At 46.3% G+C, this 20,376-nt stretch overlaps 1 protein-coding gene across 1 annotated transcript in view; it reads right to left on the bottom strand.

The window, feature by feature from the left end:
- Window positions 1-336: 336 nt before the first annotated feature.
- The window catches only part of HAS2 (hyaluronan synthase 2), a 41,526-nt gene continuing 21,486 nt past the window's right edge, over window positions 337-20,376 (bottom strand). Inside the window, exons 2-4 of the mRNA XM_056854751.1 lie at window positions 14,310-14,936; window positions 5,456-5,557; window positions 337-1,318 (exon numbers count right to left, since the gene is read on the bottom strand). Coding sequence (XP_056710729.1) covers window positions 389-1,318; window positions 5,456-5,557; window positions 14,310-14,936 — 1,659 coding nt within the window. The 3' untranslated portion in view covers window positions 337-388. The remainder of the gene's footprint in view (window positions 1,319-5,455; window positions 5,558-14,309; window positions 14,937-20,376) is intronic.

Here is a 20,376-nt window from a genome sequence, read left to right as displayed (position 1 = left end):
GCAAGGGTTTGCCAAATCCTTTGCTCGAGTCTCCCTTTCTTCCCTGTCCATCCACATGAGCATGGCCAATGAGGTATATAGGACATTAACACTTTTGGGTGTATGCACAACAGAAGAAAGTGCATCATCAGAGACCACCCACAAGAATGGGTTGAATCCATGTAAAACAATTCCCCCCCCCCCAAAAAAAGGCACAATCACATTTTTAATTCTTTTTCTTGTTTTCGCTTTGGCATGGTCATGAAATTGTTCCTGTGTTCAAGTCCCAGCAGCAATGATCCTTTTTCTTTGATGAGATCTTCGTTCAGTGCCACCGTCGCTAGAAGGTCTGTCGGGTCACTCGGAAAACTTCCCACAGGCGGCGGGAGAAAAAGACACAGTCATTGAATCATACGTCAAGCACCATGTCGTACTGTTGCTCTTTCTTCCGCCGGCCACATTTGGTGATGAGCACTAAGTACAAAGTCAAGAGCATCACCCAGTAGCAGGCGTAGAGTATTGTGCCGATGATCAACACTGTCTGTTTCGATTCGGAAAATGGCTTTTTGGATTCCTTGTAGATTGTGAAAATAACCCCGCCTAAGAGGATTGTAAACCAAACGGACACGGGGATGAGTCCTATGAAGTTGACCACAATGGTTTTTCTGCCCGACGTGCCCCACCCTGCCTTGTTTATCGTGGCTATGGCAAACATCTTGGCCGGAAGTAAACTGGACATGTACAACACTGAGTAAAGGGACATGAACACCATGACCACGTTCCCTCTAAGGCAGCTGGCAAAGGAAGACTTTATAAGGCCCACAAGCTGAACGGTCAGCAAGAAGAGGAGGATGTTCCACAGCTTCCCTCGATAGAAAAGCTGAATGACGGTGGCAATGAGAAAAAATGGGAAGAAGCCCGTGATGACCGCCTCGTAAGTCATCCACAAGTGATGCTTGTGGAACCACATCGCATTGTACAGCCACTCCCGGAAGTAGGACTTACTCCAGCGGGTCTGTTGGTTCAACCACCTGAGATATTCTATCGGCGTTTCCGTAAGGCACTTGGATCGAGCTGTGTATTTTGTTGCATAGCCGAGGCTCAGGACTCTGTTTGTGAGATGCCGGTCGTCTCCGAAGCTACACTGAGATCCCATGAACTCCTGATTGTACCAATCTTCTACAAATTCGTGGAGTAAGGAGTTCCTGTACATCCCCAAAGGTCCGCTGATGCACTGCACGCAGCCAAAGTAGGACTGGCATGCTCTTTCAATATTAAACGCCATCCAGTATCTAACGCTGCTGAGAAAGGAGATCCACGAGTCGTACTTGTTCAGTATCTACCAGCGGCAACAATGGAAAGGAAGTTATATTAAAATTAGTTCCTAAGAATAAGGACATAGGATTGGTTTTATGAAAAAGCATAACTCACAAAATCATGCTGGTAATATCCATCCACCTGCCTACCTATGTGATGGCCATGACTCAGTAGCAGAGCATCTGCTAGGCATGCAGAAGGTCCCAGATTCAATCCCCAGCATCTCCATGTGAAAGACCTCTTCCTAAGACCCTGGAGATCCACTCCCAGAAAGAATAATCACCTTGTTAGACCATTGGTCTGATTCAAGTATAAGGCAGCTTCATGTGTACCTGCCTACCTATATCTGTGATGGAACATGCCCTCAAGTTACAGCTGACTTATGGCGACCCTGCAGGGTTTTCAAGGCAAGAGATTTCAGAGGTGTTTTGTGATTGCCTGCCTCTGTGTAGCAATGGTAGTATTCCTTGGTGGTCTCCCATCCAAGTACTAACCAGGGCTGACCCTGCTTAGCTTCCGAGATTTCATAAGAACAGGCTAGCCTGGGCCATCCAGGTCAGGGCACCCATCTATGTACCTATCTTCATTCAGAGGAATATCTATCCTCCTTTTCTACTAAAAATTGTATTCAAGACAGCTTACAAGTAAATGTTTTAAAACAAACAAAATAAAACAAATACTGCCATAAAAACAGAGTAATTGCCTTCTAAGTCCAGTAGACTTATAAGGGTGCAACTCCAATTCATACTGCACAGTTAAAACCCAATATAAAGGGTGGGGGGGGGGGGAGAGACACAAGCAGTGTAACAGCAGCATGCCATAAAATAGTATTACACCTTTTTAAGGCTGCAATCCTAAGAACATTTACTAGGGAGTAAGTCCCATGGTGCGGATATGCCCATTGTTTCATAGTCTTTTCGGTTATTACATTACTCCTTCAGCTTTCCCTGAAAGAGTTCCTAATGTGTAGGTAATTTATTTTTAATTGAATGTGGTCTAGCTTCTCGTAATTTTTAAAAACAGAAGCAATAAAAATATTTTTAAGTCACAAAACATTGTATGTGAGGGTTGTCAGGTCCCCCCTAGCCACCAACAAGAGATGTAGGGTTGCCAGGTCCCTCTTTACTACCAGTGGCGGGGTTTTTTGGGTGGAGCCTGAGGAGGGCGGGGCTTGGGGAGGAGAGGGACTTCAATGTCATAGAGTCCAATTGCCAAAGTGGCCATTTTCTCCAGGTGAACTAATCGCTATCAGCTGGTGATCAGTTGTAATAGCAGGAGATCACCAGCTAGTCCCTGGAGGTTGGCAACCCTAGGGAGATGGGAAGGGTAGGGTTGCCAGATCCAGGTTGGGTAACTCCTGGAGATTTGGGAGTGGAGCCCAGGGAGGACAGGAGACTCAGTGGGGTACACTGTCACAGAGTCCACCTTCCAAAGCATCCATTTTCTACAGGGGAACTGATCTCAGAGGTCTAGAGATGAGCTGTAATTCTGGGGGATACCCAGGTCCCATCTGGAGGCTGGCATCCCTATTGTATATAGACAGGGTTGCCAACCTCCAGGTAGTAGCTGGAGATCTCCTGCTATTACAACTGATCTCCAGCCGATAGAGATCAGCTCCCCTGGAGAAAATGGCCCGTTTGGCAATTGGACTCTACGGCATGGAAGTCCCTCCCCTCCCCAAACCCTGCCCTCCTCAGGCTCCGCCCCCCAAAACCTCCCGCTGGTGGCGAACAGGGACCTGGCAACCCTATATAGAGACCTCCAGCTGATGAAATGCTCCTTTATTGGGGAGCCTCAAGTTTTGCAAACTTCTTTGGGGGGGAATGCTTCATAGATAACGAGGATGGAGTATTTTCAGGACATGTCAAAAGGCTGAATAAATGTTAAAATATGCATCTTTCCTGCTTCACAGTCCCTAATATTGCTTTTCAGACTGAAACCTTTTCAAATATATGAATGAGTTTTGTTTTGTTTTGTTTATGGAACCTTGTGTAACCTGATCTTTCCAGCAATGATTTGGAACCCAAGGAATGTACTTCCTGTTCAAAGCTTTCTACTCCAACTAAATTAAGGTCAGGTTGGCCGTGCACTTTTAAGGCCTGGGACAATAGATGCATTCTGAGCAGAACTGGCATTTCACTGCTGGGTACTTGTGACCTGTGTAGGGTTGCCAGGTCCCTCTTCGCCACTGGCGGGAGGTTTTGGGGGCGGAGCCTGAGGAGGGTGGGATTTGGGGAGGGGAGGGACTTCAACGCCATAGAGTCCAATTGCCAAAGTGGCCATTTTCTCCAGGGGAACTGATTTATATTGCCTGGAAATCAGTTGTAATAGCGGGAGATCTCCAGCCACCACCTGGCGGTTGGCAACCCTATCACTCAGTCCTGGTTTTTCCTTGAGCGACTGTTTGTTGTTCAAGTGGTCAGGGAGACTGCTAGTGAGAGGTGGTGAAAGGTGAGAGGAGTTTTGATTTTCAGCTGCTCTGCCAGTGCATTAAGATTGCCAACCTCCAGGTGGGGCCTGGAGTTCCCCCAGAAATACAGCTGATCTCCAGACTACAGAGATCAGTTTTCCTGGAGAGAGAGAGAAAACAAGTAAGCTTTGGAGGATAGATTCCATGTAATCACATTCCTCCTGAGTTTCCCATCCCCAGACTCCACCTTCCACAGGCTCCACTCTAAATCTCCAAGAAATTCCCAAACCAGAGCTGGCAACCCTACATGGCATGTATGTGTCCTGCAGTGGTCCCAGGAAATAAACCAGAATTAGCATCAGGATTAAGCAAAGATGTCAACATTAATACGTCATGTGAAACCAGAGTTCACTCTGACTTTGGTAATAAACTCATTTCAGATTGTGGACGAAATCCGGCTTTGACTGACCCTAGCTAACCTCAGCTCACAGGGTGCTCTGTGTTTGGACAATCAACAAACCATAGTTAGTGTAGGTCACTGGTTCCCAACCAGGGGTCCGTGGACCCCCAGGGGTCCGCGAGAACTAAATTAAGGTCCGCAAAACAAAGTTATAAACCCATAATAAATTAATATTTTCAATTAAAAGTTCTCTATTATAAAAATATATATTCAAATATTATTCTAATTTTAATGTTTAACTAACAGTTATGATTAAAGTTTATTTTCAAATTCTCAGCATTTTTATTTTGAACCTTGGGGTCCCTGCACCGAACAAAAAAGTCCTAGTGGTCCCTGGTCAAAAAAACGTTGGGAACCACTGGTGTAGGTAAACAAGGAGACAAAGAGAGGGAGGGCCTGATGGCTGCAGGCCTGAGAAACAGGAACCTAATGTTTGAGGCACATTATAAATATAAGCAACCATGATGATGTAATGGTAATAAAAAAAAGCACTCAATTTAGGGTTGCCAGCCTGTGGCTGCCAAAAGGTGGGAGACTTACCAAGATGGGGAGCTTGCTAATAATGTCATGCTGATGTCACTTCTGGTAAAACCAGAAAGTGATGTCATGGCATTGGGGCAACATTCTAACTCTCACCTAAAACTCTATGGTTAAATCAATGACAGAGCACCACCCCAACACAATGACATCAGTTCTGGGTGGTGCCAGAAGTGACATCAGCATGTTGTTGGCACTGCCAATCCCCCCATTTCTCCCCTGCCACTCCAGGGAGTGGCAGCCGGGGAAGAGGGCTGTCAGAGAGAGGTCTCCCTCCAAACCAGGAGACCTAGCAGCCCTGCCTAAATCCTTCCTTTTTCCTTTTTATTTTTGCACTGCAACGCACAGACAAAGTAGTTGATATGACTAGGGTTGCCAGCTCCGGGTTGGGAAATACCTGGAGATTTTTGGGGCAGAGCCTGAGGAGGGCAGGGTTTGCAGAGGGGAGGGACTTCAATGCTACAGAGTCCAGTTGCCAAACCGGCCATTTTCTCCAGCGGAGCTGATTTATTTCGCCTGGAGAGCAATTGTAATAGCGGGAGGTCCTTAAGTGGTACAGAAAGTCGGCAGCATATAAAAACCAACTCTTCTTCTTCTTCTCAACTGGAGGGTGGCATGATGGGATCTCACCAAGAAATCTGGAGGTTGGCAACCCTAGGTACGACCACTGTATGTGCTCTTAGGAAATTGTAACTAAAGTGGTCCCAAGTCTGGGAGCAGTTTTTGGTGTAACAGCTAAATGTTATATTCACCTGTACATCTCCTCCAACACCGCCAACCATTGGATCTTCTTCCAAAACTTTTACCATTTCCACGGATGAAGCTGGATCAAGCATTGTATCAGAATCACACACCTGTCCATAAGAAGGATATAGGGAATTATTGAAGATAGCAGAGTTAGGATTGTCAACAAGTACAACAAGAAGCAATCAAGGGATCGAAGTTACCGATTACCTGTTGCTGTTTTTTTTATTTTTTAAGTCTGGTTAAAAATTGTATGAGCATCACAATTATTGAAAATCAAAGCAAATACAAGAACTCTTCTGTTTAGTTATTTCCTTATTTATTGCCTTCATTCATAGCCCACCTTTCTCCTCAATGGGGACCCAAAGCAGATTACATCATTCTCCTGGCCTCACTTTTTATCCTCACAACAACCCTGTGAGGTAGGTTAGGCTAGCATGTGTTACTGTACTAAGATTACTCAGCAAGCTTCCATGGCAGTCAGGGGATTTGAACTTGGGCCTTCCAGATCCCAGTCTGACACTCTAACCAGTACACCACATTGGCTTTTCTGTGGGGAATCGTTGCTAGTGGGTGGCAAGACTCGGAACAGGGATTCTGACACCCAGCAATTCTTTTTTGAAAGGCAGCACAACAGATCCCGAGCCACTTTCAAAACTGAACTTTCAGGGCTGTTAAAACTTACCCATTGGCCCAATTTAAGATTCGAATCCACCACTTTAATATTCATCTGCTTTTTGTATAACCACCTCTGCTTCATGCAGAGAGAGAGAAAAACCCATCCTGTTTCCTTCTCATTTGTATTGTTACTTCTTTTCAAAGACTGTATCAGATGAGTGGGCGTTTGATTAAATGAAACAGCAGTCACAGAAGTACTCTGGCTATAAAGAAAGTCTGTTCCCAGAATCAGCTGTAATTATTTTATTAGTACATTGGGTTGGCCTTGTTTGAACAAGGACTGTGTTCTTGTGGATGGGGCACTGGAGTTTCTGCATGGCTGGGTGCATGCAGAAACGCAGTATTTTGCGGGTGTTCTGCACTTCTCCTGCTCCCATTTGACCGGGGGGGGGGGAGAACAGATGCATTTGAGGCCCCCCAGTTGTAACGTTTCCAACTGTCCCAAGGGGGGAATAAAGAAGAAGAAGAGTTGTTTTTTACATGCCGACTTTCTCTACCACTTAAGGAAGACTCAAACCGGCTTACAATCCCCTTCCCTTCCCCTCCCCACAACAGACACCCTGTGAGGTAGGTGGGGCTGAAGGGGCTCTAAGAGAACTGTGACTAGCCCAAGGTCACCCAGCTGGCTTCACGTGTAGGAGTGGGGAAACAAATTCAGTTCACCAGATTAGCCTCCGCTGCTCATGTGGAGGAGTGGGGAATCAAACCCGGTTCTCCAGATCAGAGTCCACTGCTCCGAACCACCTCTCTTAACCACTAACTACACCACACTGATGATGAGTGAACCTAACGATGCTTATAAAACTGGCAGAGGGTCAAGGAAGAAATACGGCAGCCCTTTTATTCACTGAAGGTTTCCCCATTCATGTGAGATATGTATGTTGGATTTCAGAAGCCATTTGGGCCTTCCCCATCCCTTTGAACGTGCATTTTGAATGGTTTGCCAGTGAATGGTTATCAGCCGCATGCATCTTGAAGATCAGGAGTAGCCAAATGGTGACTTCTGAAGCAAATTGGTCAGGCTCCTGGTGCCAGCTATCAAATTTCAGTCAAGGTATAGAAAAAGCTATGTATGCTGGCATATGGGAGGCCTTCAGGGGAAAAGCCATGTTTCAAAGCCCACTAGAGAATCCACAGACAGGAGGCGAAACCATCCTCTTGCCAGGGGTTGGGTGGTGGGTGGGAAATGTTAAGAAAGAAGAGAACTTTTGAAGGCAGAATCCACATGGGAGAGGACCTCTCTCCAGGCCTGGAGTGTGGGCAGCATTGCCAGTAGGGTTGCCAACCTCCAGGTGGTGGCTGGAGATCTCCCGCTATTACAACTGATCTCCAGGTGACAGAGATCAGTTCCCCTGGAGAAAATGGCTGCATTGGAAGGTGGACTCTAAGGCGGTATATCCCACTGAAGTCCCTCACCTCCCCACCACCCTCCTCAGGCTCCGCTTCCAAAATCTCCAGATATTCCCCAAACTGAAGCTGGCAACCTTAATTACCAGGCAAAAGCAGTGGGATCGTCCATCAGAGAATCTACACACAAGGAAGCCTATTTTGTGCTGTAAAGAAATTTCAGGGGCTGTCTCTCAAGGCCAAACTGAGAAAGCCATTAAAGGATCTGGAACTGGGTCTCTCTCTAGTGTGTTTTTTATTGCTCAATAACAGTCTTGGGTGGGGGACCTTGTGTAAATTAGGGCTCCAGCATGGGAAGAAGGGTTTTAATGTCCCCCTTGCACTGTTTTTCCAACTTCAAATCCCCCCCACAAGGTGATTCTCCTTTGGAGAAATGTACTAGGAACACAACCAGCTCATGGGGAGGTCATCTAAGGTCAGGAAATGACTTCCCCTCCTCCTGTGCTGTGGCCCTCAGATCCAAATCAAAGAGTTACGTGGCTACTTTTTAGCAACTAAAAACATGCTGGAGATCCTGTCAAAGTTCTTTGGCCATCTTGTCTAATTCTTCCCTCAGAGAACATGGGGAAATTCACCTGGAAGAGAAGCTGTACCCGCAGGAAACGCTTCGCTTGCAACAGTTATTTCCCCCAGGCATCTGACACTCCACATGGCCCCTGCCTTGCAGGGATTAAAGAATACTATTTAAATCCCAGAACAACCTCAGAGAATCCTTACACGCACCATCAACCTTGGTGACTGACTCCTGTCTCTGGTGTTTATCGAACAGTTCCTTAGATATCAATAGAGGAATTTTAGACCGTGCCATACGCTGGATGCTTCTATATTCAGGAAATAATAGGTTTGGGTACCACAAATTATGCAGTCGTGTTTCCCGCATTTGGGGAAAATCGCAGGGCTCAGCATACCCAAAGGGCAATGGATGAGCCTCACCCTGGGAAAGCCTCCTTCATGATCAAGGTGTATGAGACGAAGCTCTAGGGTTCCCTTGTATCTCGAAGCTGAACATAAGTAGCTGTCCTATACTAGTCAGAACACTGGCCCTTTAAATGGAGATACCAGGGACTCAATCTGGGATTTTGTGCTGCAAAGTGTGCATTCTGTGATCAAGCAAATGGGAGAAACAGAATGGAAAAAAGATGAACTTGAGCATCTCCAGATATCTTTGGGGCAAACTACAAGTTACAATTTTTAATGTGTAGTTTCTGGATTTCCCCCAACATGACTGTGACTCAGAAAGCCACACAAAAGGTGCAACAGAACTCATTTCCTAAGGGTGCAAGGCCATGATTCGGATCAAGGATCATGGTGCAGGGGGAAGAAAGGAATTCAGCCCTCCCTTGAACCATCTCCCCCACCGGGGGGCTGCACATGTATTGATAACATTAGTTCATTAAGTGGAACTGCCCGGGATTGAACCTGGGAATCTCTGGGTAGAAAGCATGGTCTCTACCTCTTAGCCACCGCTGCTCCCCAATAAAAAGACAAAAAAAGGTTGCCAGGTCCCTCTTTGCCACCGGTGGGAGGTTTTTGGGGCGGAGCCTGAGAAAGGCAGGGTTTGGGGAGGGAAGGGACTCCAATGCCATAGAGACCAATTGCCAAAGTGGCCATTTTCTCCAGGTAAACAGATCTCTATCGGCTGGAGGTCAGTTGTAATAGCAAGATAGCTCCAGCTAGTACCTGGAGGTTGGCAACCCTAGACAAAGCCAATGCCAAGCCAAGGTCAAATTGTGACATATTTCCCCCAGTTCCAATGTGGTGTGAAACTCTGCTTCTGCTTTTCACTTTTTACCCCCTTCGCAGCTTCCATCCTCCGGGGCCAACCTCCGCCTACCCAACCACGGCATTTCACAGCTCGCTTGCGTGACCAAAAAAGTGGCACTTTTTTCCGAAGGAAAAAGAAAACCTTCAGGTCTCGCAGAACAGAGTGGCGGGAGGAGAAATGCCTGCCAGACGCCGCACAGCTGGCCAACAATCCCTGCCTGCAGCTTGTGCTTTTTGGAAATGGAGGAGTGGGCCCTGCCTAATTCATTTTTAAGTGAACGGTGTCACAGAGGCTTTAAAAGCCAAGCTTTCTGCCTTGAGTGAGGTAATGCAGCTGCAAGCGGAGAAGCCAGCCCTGCTTGGCTGAAGGAGCTTTCCTGTTTGTATTTTGCAGCGCAGCCCCCACCGCCCCCTCCCCACCCAGCCCTCTTCCCCTCCCTGCTTCTTAACAAGTTTTTATAGGGCTTTAAAAACTCTCCGTTTTCGCAGCCTCTGCCAATCCTTTGAGATGCGCGTTGAGGAGAAGAGGGTACGTAGAAGGGGCCGCCAAGCTTTTCCCGGGATGAATAACGGCCTTGAAGCCCAGCTTGCATCTGGCAAAGCGGGGACGGTTTTAAGATGTTGTTTTGTTTGTGTTTCTTTACAAAAGGAAGGGGCCGTTTTTGACGAGAAATAATGCCCATGTTGGCATGTCACAGTGAAGGCACATGCATCTTGCATGTACGGGTTTACCATCTGGTAGTAAGAAAAACCCGACAGGCGTTCGCTTTACAAATCAAACTGGGCACCAGTTCCTGGATGAATGTGTGGTTTATATCACTCATTCAGCTATACATGCATTTAATGCAATGTGAGAATTATTCATAGGGCTGCCTACCTCCAGGTACTATGCAAATAAATAGTAACAGGCTCTTGCAATATATGCAAAGTGATGTTATTATTTACATGTGCAAAAACCAGGTACTAGCTGGAGATCTCCCGCTGTTACAACTGATCTCCAGCCGATAGAGATCAGTTCCCCTGGAGAACATGGGTGCTTTGGAAGGCGGAATCTGTGGCATCATACCCCATTGAAGTCCCTTCCCTCCTCAAACCACGCCTTCCTCAGGCTCCGCCCCCAAAACCTCCCGCTGGTGGCGAAGAGAGATCTGGCAACCCTAATTGTTCAACACATGTATATATGTATGTGTGTGTGTGTTTGTGTGTGTGTGTATAAACCAAGTGTACATGGATTGTATGTGTGTTCACTGTTACTTGCAAAGGGTACAAGCTACAAATATCAAAGAATATATTATACAGTAGGGTTGTCGGGAAATACCTGGAGATTTTGGGGGTGGAGCTTGAGGAGGGTGGGGTTTGGGGAAGGGAGAGACCTCATCCGGGTATAATGCCATAGAGTCCAATCTCCAAAGCAGCCATTTTCTCCAGAGGAACTGCTCTGGCTAATCAGTTGCACCTGGACAGCCTTGAAGTAGGGCATGGGATCCAAAGCTCCCTGACAGGGAGCCAGCGTGGTGTAGTGGTTAAGAGCGGTGGTTTGGAGCGGCAGAGTCTGATCTGGAGAACCGGGTTTGATTCCCCGCTCCTCCACTTGAGCGGTGGAGGCTAATCTGGTGAACTGGATTTGTTTCCCCACTCCTCCACAAGAAGCCTGCTGGGTGACCTTGGGCAAGTCACATTCTCTCAGCCTCACCTACCTCACAGGGTGTCTGTTGTGGGGAGGGGAAGGTGATTGTAAGCCGGTTTGAGTCTCCCTTAAGTGGTAGAGAAAGTTGGCATATAAAAATCAACTCTTCTTCTTCTTCTTCTTCTTCTTCGTGGTGGTGCCCTACTTCTGCCTCTGAACATGGAGGTTCCATTTAGCTATCATGACTAATAGCTATAGATGGACCATGGATTTATTTGGTTCTTTCTGTGATAGGAGTTTTACAGTACCATTGTAAGTAGACTTACCACTTACTAAGCCCCTTGACTTCAATGGACTTAGAAGGGTTGAACCCTGCTAAGGATGGCACAGTTAGTGTGTTTTCACAAGCGACACTGAAAGCACCTCTTGGCTTCTCACGCTATTATCTGTACCCACATGTACTTTGGTCCTGAAGAAGCAGGAAATTCACAGAGCAAAGGTTTGTGTGATGCTGGCCGAAGAGACCACAGATGGAAATCGCAGATGGAAAGGTCAGGGAAGCTAGTGGAGAGTTTGGGTGGCAAAGCGGAAGGAACGAAGGGACCACAGAAAAGCGAGCCGGGACAAGTCTTCTCTTAGGACCGGAGACAGAAGGGGCTGTGAACTGACAAAAAAAAAATACGGAGAGGAAAAAGAAGCTGCATTGTTGTGGGCCACGAAGTGTGTTTAGTTTTATTTACTGAACTTCTACCTTACTTTTCTCCCCAATGGGGACCCAGATTTGTATAGATTTGGGACATACATTTGCTTCGATGTTCATGTCCCTGTATTTAGAAGGGATAATTCTGCCAAGGTAAACAGTTTTCCAGACTTGCAGCTCTGTGAAGGGAAAACAACCCAGTAAAATTCTGCATTCTATGTAGGGTTGCCAACAGGCCTGGCCAAATGTGTCCTGTACCTTTAAGAGAAGCTTCATGTGTGGAAATAGGCAGATGATGATTTTCCTGACAGGGAGGTCAATAGCATGGCCTGGTAAATAACACCCCATTAAGCCTTTTAAAGGGGCAGGATGTTTTTCTCCAGGTTGCTTTACAACCCTACCTCTATGTAGCTATTAGCAGTCCCAGAACCCCCTCAGGGACTGGGCCTAAAAATTGTTGGGGGCAGTGAACACACAAGATTCCTACGTGCTGGGTCTGATATTCACACAATGATTTGAATCCAGGCTGGAATCAGGGGCAGGCACTGTTGGGCATCTGTTAAGACCCACAGACTGGCAGGGGATCCAACCCCCACGGGATCTGCCAAGCTGATCTGCCATTCCCCAATGGGAGAAGCGCCTGGTGGCAGCGGAGGAAACGGAGCATGGGAGACGGCACACGTTCTTCTGCCTCCTCCGCGCAACATCAGAGGAACCGCTGGTACAATCACCATTTCCTATTCAGAGACACATCAGAGACAGACAAGAAAGGCCACGCTGGATCAGACCAAGGTCCATCAAGTCCACACAGTGGCCAACCAGGTGCCTCTAGGAAGCCCACAAACAAGACGACTGCAGCAGCACCGTCCTGCCTGTGTTCCACCCCACCCAAGATAATAGGCATGCTTCTCTGCATTGTGTGAAGAAATACTTCCTTTTATCTGTTTTGATTGCATTTCTCACCCTCCAGCTTCAGCAGATGACCCCACGTTCTAGTATTATGAGAGAGGGAGAAAAGCTTCTCCCTGTCCACTCTCTCCGTACCAAGCATAATTATGTAGACCTCTATCATGTCTCCTCTTAGCTGCCTTCTTTCCAAGCTAAACAGCCCTAACTCTGGTTCTAACAAACTCTGGTTCTTTTGCCCTCCTTCTAGATCTATTGGCAACAGTGGGGCTATAAGGAAGGTGAGAGAGGTTACACATGGCTCTATCCAGTGCAGCCATGATTGGGGGCAGGAGAGGCAGGTGGCTGCACTGAGGAAGGAGACAGATGCCACAATGGTCTGTGTTGTGGCCATCCTGTGCTCACATCTGCAGCCAGCTCTGATTTCACTCGCCAATGCAGAGCAGGTGGAAGGAGACACAAATCTTGGGGCAGAATCCTTCCTGCCAGGATTCCTCATTGAGGAGTATGAAGCTGTTTGGTTGCAGGGTCGTTGAGCTTCACTTTTCCTCTCTCTGATAATAGTAGTGGCAACTTTGCTTTGGAGAAGTCACTGCTGCTGGGACACGTGACCTGACAATGTGTTGAAAGCAAACAGCAGCCCCTGCTTGGTCTACATCTCCCTCCCTTCCTTCAGAGCTAGTATCCCTCCGAAGGCTTGCTTGCTCTCTTGAAGTATTTGAAGGGCTGTCACATAGAGGAGGGCAGGGGGCTGTTCCTGTTGGCAGCAGAGGAGAGGACTTGCAATAATGGGTTTAAATTGCGGGCGGAAAGGTACCAGCTGGATATTTGGGGGGATTTTTTTTACAGTAAGAGTTGTTGGACAGTGGAATCGGCTCCCTAGGGAGGTGGTGAGCCCCCCCTTACTGGTGGTCTTTAAGCAGAGGCTGGACAAGCACTTGTCAGGGATGCTCTAGGCTGATCCTGCATTGAGCAGGGGGTTGGACTAGATGGGCTGTATGGCCCCTTCCAGCTCTATGATTCTATGAGGAGAAGGAGAAGAAGATCTGGTATTTATATGCTGACTTTCTCTACCTCTTAAGGAAGAATCAAACTGGCTTAACAATCACCTTCTCTTCCCCTCCCCACAACAGACACTTAGTTCACACTAATGTGAACTAATGCATGGTCGCTTTAGCCTTCTTTATTCCTTGTATCAGCCAGGATTCAGTCAGGATCAAACGCACGTTCGGCGAAATGTATGAGTTCGATCCTGGCTGAATCCTGGCTGAAACAGGGAACGAAGGAGGCTAAAGCGACCGTGCGTTTTCGCCCTTTGCTGGACCATCATTATTTTCTTTGTTGTATGTGTAAAATACTGTTAGAAATAGGAGATTTCATTATATTTTGGCTTCCTGATTTTTGGGATTGATACTATCACCGATGTGGCAGAACTGATCTATAATGAATATGGGGCTCCGTATTGATTTCCAAATTCATTATGGCTTGGGGAAAATAAAACCCTAATCAGTTATAACAAAAAATTAATCACCCAGCAGAAACAGCGGGTTCTGTCCCTGCACCGGCGTGACACATCATTGTGTCCACTCGACAGAGTTAACTGTTTAAGAAGGGAAAGCTTTTCAACGGTGCTGCTGTTTTCAAGCGGAGAGTAAAAGGGGCACTCTGTTCGAGGAAGGACCGGGATGGGGCATGCAACACCCAGCCCAAAAATGTACAAGACGTGCTTTCTTTGGAGGCATGTTTGGCTTGGCAGTGAGGGAGGGCTTTTAATACCTACCTGCACATAATCCACGCTTCTCCCCAGCGCTTTGAACGCCGTGTACATAACTTCTCTTTTTCCGCCCCATTTTTGCATGATGCAAACGCTCTTGTTGGACAGGACCAGCTGGGTGACATGCTGCATGCTGTCTCTGTGGGACTCCTCAGTCTCCTCCGGACCTTTCTGGTGAAAGTTATTCCTCCAGATGTACGTGGCAGATCTATCCCTGCCCATGATTTCACTAAAAATGTCCATCATGTAAACATCATCTTCCGAATTCCCATCGATCACCATGATCACCTTAATTCCAGGATAGGTGAGCCTTTTCACTGAAAGTAAACATTTCCTTAAGTAGTCAGGGTCCTCTTGGTAGGCAGCAATGCAAAGGGCCACTGTTTTGTTCAGCTTGATGGGCGTCTCAAGAGATCGTTTCATTTTCCGGTGTTCGAGAAAGGCAAACAGGCTTTGGATAATGAGGTGCGATGCCAGGATAGCACCGTAGAGTCCGAACGAGAAATAATAGTTGTCCGTTTGGATGAACTGGTAGCCCACAATGTAAGCAGCTGAGATTCCGAGCAGAAGCGACACCCCAAACAGCGTGGTTCCAAGTATTCTCAAGATGCATATAAATCTCTCGCAATGCATCTGCAACAGAAAGATCACGGTCACACACTCAAGCACTGTTGCATGATAACAGTAGTAATCATAATCTGGTGAACACATGAATCTGCCTTCCTGACACTTTCTTGTACTGAATGAAACCATGGGTCCATCAAGGTCAGTGCTGTCTACTCAGTCCAGAAGCAGCTTTCTAAGGTCTTAAGTGGAGGTCTTTCACATCACCTACCAGAAGAAGAAGAGTTGGCTTTCATATACTGACTTTCTCTGCCACTTAAGGAAGAATCAAACCGGCTTACAATCACCTTCCCTTCCCCTCCCCACAACAGACACCCTGTTAGGTAGGTGAAACTGAAATAGTTCAGAGAGAGCTGTGACTAGCCCAAATTCACCCAGCTGGCTTCATGTGTAGGAGTGGGGAAACCAATCCAGTTCACCAGATTAGCCTCCACCGCTCATATGGAGGAGTTGGGAATCAAACCCGGTTCCCCAGATTAGAGTCCACCACTCCAAACCACCACTCTTAACCACTACACCATGCTGGCTCTCTACTACCTGGTCCTTTTAATTGGAGATGCCAAGGACTGAGCCTGGGACCTTCTCCATGCCAAGCAGATGCTTTACCACTAAGCCATGACCCTCAGGATCAGGCCCTCTTGGCATTTTTAAATGGCCAAACCCTTCTGTAAATTGCTGTTGGCACCCATGGGTCAGAACTGTGGATGCCACAGCATCTAGTCTGGACTAGAGCGGCAAGCACTTCAAGAATCCAAAAAGGGAAAAGGACTTCCGATTGAAATATGAAGAGTTATCGTATCATGTGCAAAATGACAGTAAAAATTCATGTGGTAACTGGTTACACCTCTGCCCGATTTATATAAAATGCCAACACCCATTAACCATTGAGTGCTAGAAACAGGACAAATTAATTACATTTTGAAGTACAAAATGCTGGCTTTTTGGCCGAAATTTTGTTCAAAAGAAGATCCAGTTCCTAAGCATGGTAGTTTAACTCCTGCACAAGGTCTCTTCCCTTACTGTTGAGGTTATTCAAACTGGAAATGTGTTGGGTTTTCTCAAAAAAGGTCAGTTTGCAAGCATTACTTACTCTTATTTGATTAGCTAGATTCGATTCCAGTAGCACCTTAGAGAACAACAAGATGTTTGCGGTATAAGCATTTGAGGGTCAAAGCTCCCTTCGTCAGATACCATGGATGGATTTCCACTCCATGTGGCTGAATGTGGTGCCTTCCATGAAGATAGTTTCAGAGGGTAGCTGTGTTGGTCTGCAGTAGAAAAGCTAGATTTGAGTCCAGTAGCCCCTTAGAGATCAACAAGATTGTGGGGGTATAAGCTTGTGAGAGTCAAAGCTCTGATGAAGGGACCTTTGACTCTCAAAAGCTTATAACCCCAAACTATATTTGGTTTCTAAGGTGTTATTGGACTCGAATATAGCTGTTCTCCCGTAGATCAACACGGCTACCTTCTGAAACTATACTATTTGGTTTACCTTGATGCATAACCAGATTTCAGTCCCTGCTTTGCCATGGACTCCACTATAGACCTCAGATTCCCTCCACATTTTAAATAACAACCGAGAGCCACAGCTGATCCCAAAGCTCTAAACTGTGAAGCTAAAACGTTTTACACAAACCAGCAAAACCAATACAGGTCACTTGGCTGCGATCCTAAGAACACTTTCCTGGGAATAAGCCCTTCTGAAAACAATGAGACTTACTTCCTGGTGGGCCTGCTAAGGGTTGCTCCCACTGCCTCTCACCCTCAATTTCCCATCTGATAGATTGTTCCTCGACATTCATTCTATGCCAGTACACGTTCTTCAGATAATGTGGGTTTTTTTCTTGATCAACACCACCGTGCCTGCTGTTGCATTGTGTTCTGCGGTCAAAGTAGCCTGTGATGCATTTAGCGGACAATTGAAAGCAGCTGCAGAAAAGACGCAAGCGGGCTAAAATCCTGGATGGCCTTCTGAAAGTAGCTCAGCTCCTCCAAGACAGAATTATTTTTTTTTACAACTGCATTTTATGCTGCTCATACAAAAAACCTTAAAAGGGCAAGGTAAATCAGGTTGCCATTTAATCAAAAGATTACAATGCTTCAAATGAATAATTAGTATAAGATAAATAGTAAATAATTAGTATAAAATGTCCTGTTTCAGTAATTAATAAAAAATGGCCTTCTTTATCATGAAACTATCATTTGTCATGGGCATCCATGAAGGAGCTAGAAAAGATTTTGAAGTGTAAGGATGTGTCACTGGCGACCAAGATTAGATTAATTCATGCCATCGTATTCCTTATTACTATGTATGGGTGTGAAAGCTGGACAGAGAAGAAAGCTGATAGGAAGAAAGTAGATTCCTTTGAAGTGTGGTGTTGGAGGAGGGTGTTACGGATACCGTGGACTGCCAAAAAAACAAATCAGTGGGTTATAGATCAAATCAAGCCTGAACTGACCCTAGAAGCTAAAACAACTAAACTGAGGCTATCATATTTTGGTCAATCATGAGACGACAAGAGTCATTGAAAAAAAACAGTCATGCTAGGAAAAGTTGAGGGCAGCAGGAAAAGAGGAAGACCCAACAAGAGATGGATGGACTCAATAAAGGAAGCCACAGCCCTCAATTTGCAAGATCTGAGCAAGGCTGTCAAAGATAGGACATTTTGGAGATCTTTCGTTCATAGGGTCCCCATGAGTTGGAAGCGATTTGATGGCACTTAACACACACACACATCATTTGTGGAGGGAGGAAAGGTGGCATGGTACAGTCCAGCGCTTCTCAACCAGGGTTCTCTGGAACCCGAGGGTTCCACGAGAAATCGCTAGGGGTTCCGCGAGAAATAGTGATGAATAGGCTAATCATATGTAAATCATATGTAATCATATGCAGGGGTTCTTTGAGACATGAATACTATTTCAAGCGTTCCGCAAGGGTAAAAAGGTTGAGAAACGCTGGCACAGACTGAGCACATCAGATCTTGAAAGCTAAGAAGGGTTGGTACTTGGATGGGGGACCAATGAGTAAGACTCTGCTAAGGATGGCAGCGGCACTTGTTTTGAAAGCCCCTCGCTGGGGTCACCGTAAGTCAGTTGTGACCTGAGAACCCTTACGTGCGTATATACCATTCTCAGCCGGTGGCTTGTAGCCAATCTTGTGTACGTCAACCTGATGGGAGCTTTACCAGCTTGGGACATCATTGTGGCTTATTGTGGCTTATTATATTATTCATATACGGAGTTGTTGGGTGTATGTTTTTGTAAAATGGGTCTTTATGTTTAGTTTGTTTTGTAAACTGCTTTGAGTTCCCAGCATGGGGGGAAATGGGAGAAAACTATTCCAAATAAATGAATGAATTAAACTCTACCTACATACACCATGGCCAGGGATGCTGAGAGGACAAAATTCCAGGAAGCCAGGAAACTACAGAAGATACCAGGAAACCAGACAAGACTACAGCAACTGCCCTATGAGGAGTGGTTAAAACACTTAGGGCTGTTTAGCCTGGAAAGAAGGCGGTTAAGGGGAGACATGATAGAGGTCTATAAAATTATGCATGGTTTGGAGAGAGTGGTCAGGGAGAAGCTTTTCTCCCTCTCTCATAATACTAGAATGCGGGGTCATCTGCTGAAGCTGGAGGGTGAGAGATTCAAAACTGATAAAAGTACTTCTTCACACAACACATAGTTAAACTGTCGAATTCCCAGCCCCAGGATGTGGTGATGGCTGCCAACTTGGAAGGCTTTACGAGGGGAGTGGACATGTTCATAGAGGAGAGGGGTATTCATGGCTACTAGTCAAAATGGATACTAGTCATGATGCACACCTATTCTCTCCAGGGTCAGAGAAGCATGCCTGTTATATTAGGTGCTGTGGAACACAGGCAGGATGGTGCTGCTGCAGTTGTCTTTTTTGTGGGCTTCCTAGAGGCACCTGGTTGGTCACTGTGTGAACAGACTGCTGGACTTGATGGGCCTGGGTCTTATCCAGCATAGTTTTTTTATATTCTTATGTACCATTGGGGTAATAATAACCACATCCGTGTTCTAAACAAGCATCTTGATGTATTCTTTTGAATGAAAGGAGAGCCTAAATGAAGTGCTGGGGGATGCCCAGAGGGACTCTCTGCTCTGACGGCCTGTGGCGGCTCTCAGCATCTGATCAAGGTGTCAGTATAATCTGAAGTGTTGTTATGGTATCCAGTGTTTTAGCACGACATCCCAATAAATGGAGCCCTAATTCTGAGAGAAGGTCTCAAGATAAGACAAGACACTATTTCAAACAGCAGAGCCCATTATAATGAGTTGGTTAGAGTCAGATACTTCAGGACCCGGGAGAGCTCCTACGATAGCAGGCGTGGACTCAAGAGAGTCCAAAGATCATTTCAGGGCCCAACAAGTCTCAACAATGGCAGCTCTAACGTTTAAACCTGATCTGCAGGGTATGAGCTTTCTTCGTGAGCCACAGCTCACTTCTTCAGACACAGCTAGAATGTGAGTCCATCTATCCTTAAGTAGAGACGAGTGAATTAGACACACAATGGCAATGTAAATGTCAAAAGCAAGTAAATGACATTAGCAGGCAAGATTGGATTAGGGGGTAGTAAAAAGGTAAAGGTCCCCTGTGCAAGCACTGGGTCATTCCTGACCCATGGGGTGACTTCACATCCCAACGTTTACTAGGCAGACTTTGTTTATGGGGTGGTTTGCCAGTGCCTCCCCCAGTCATCTTCCCTTTACCCCCAGCAAGCTGGGTACTCATTTGACCGACCTCAGAAGGATGGAAGGCTGAGTCAACCTTGAGCCGGCTGCCTGAAACCAACTTCCTTCAGGATCGAACTCAGGTCATGAGCAGAGCTTGGACTGCAGTACTGCAGCTTACAGCTCTGCACCACGGGGTAGGCGTGGAGAAATCAGCATTGGTAATGAACAGGAATCCCAGATCTCTATTAAGTCCTGGAGAATGCATTGTCTTGAGCTTCATTATTAGTTGTAATTCAGCAGTCTCGCTTTCTACTCTCCCTTTGAAATCTTTTTGTAAGAGGGATGCAGATGAAGGACAAAGTCTGCAAGATGAACTTGCAGTTTTCCAGCACCGCCTTTATGAATCTACCCGCCTGGAATGTATGTAAGAGCAGTCTTGCTTGATCAGACCAGTGGTCCATCCAGTCCAGCATCCTATCTCACCCAGTGGTCAAACAGTTACTCTGGAGGGTCAACAACAGTACATAGTTGCCATGGCCCCATGTATTCAAAGGTTTACTGCTTTTGAACATGGAGGTCCCTTTTAGTCACCATGGCTAGTAGCAAAGACCAGAACCACAACAAAATAGTACCTCTCAGCTCCATCTCAGCAAGGTACTCCAGAATGGCACCAATTCCAACAGCTTATGAGCAATTCAGAGGAGCCAGAAAATATTTTGAAGTGTAAGGATGTGTCACTGGCCAC

The sequence above is a fragment of the Euleptes europaea genome, chromosome 8, assembly GCF_029931775.1.
Source record: "Euleptes europaea isolate rEulEur1 chromosome 8, rEulEur1.hap1, whole genome shotgun sequence".
Classification (NCBI taxonomy): Eukaryota; Metazoa; Chordata; class Lepidosauria; order Squamata; family Sphaerodactylidae; genus Euleptes; species Euleptes europaea.
This window is presented reverse-complemented; position numbering and strand designations above follow the sequence as displayed.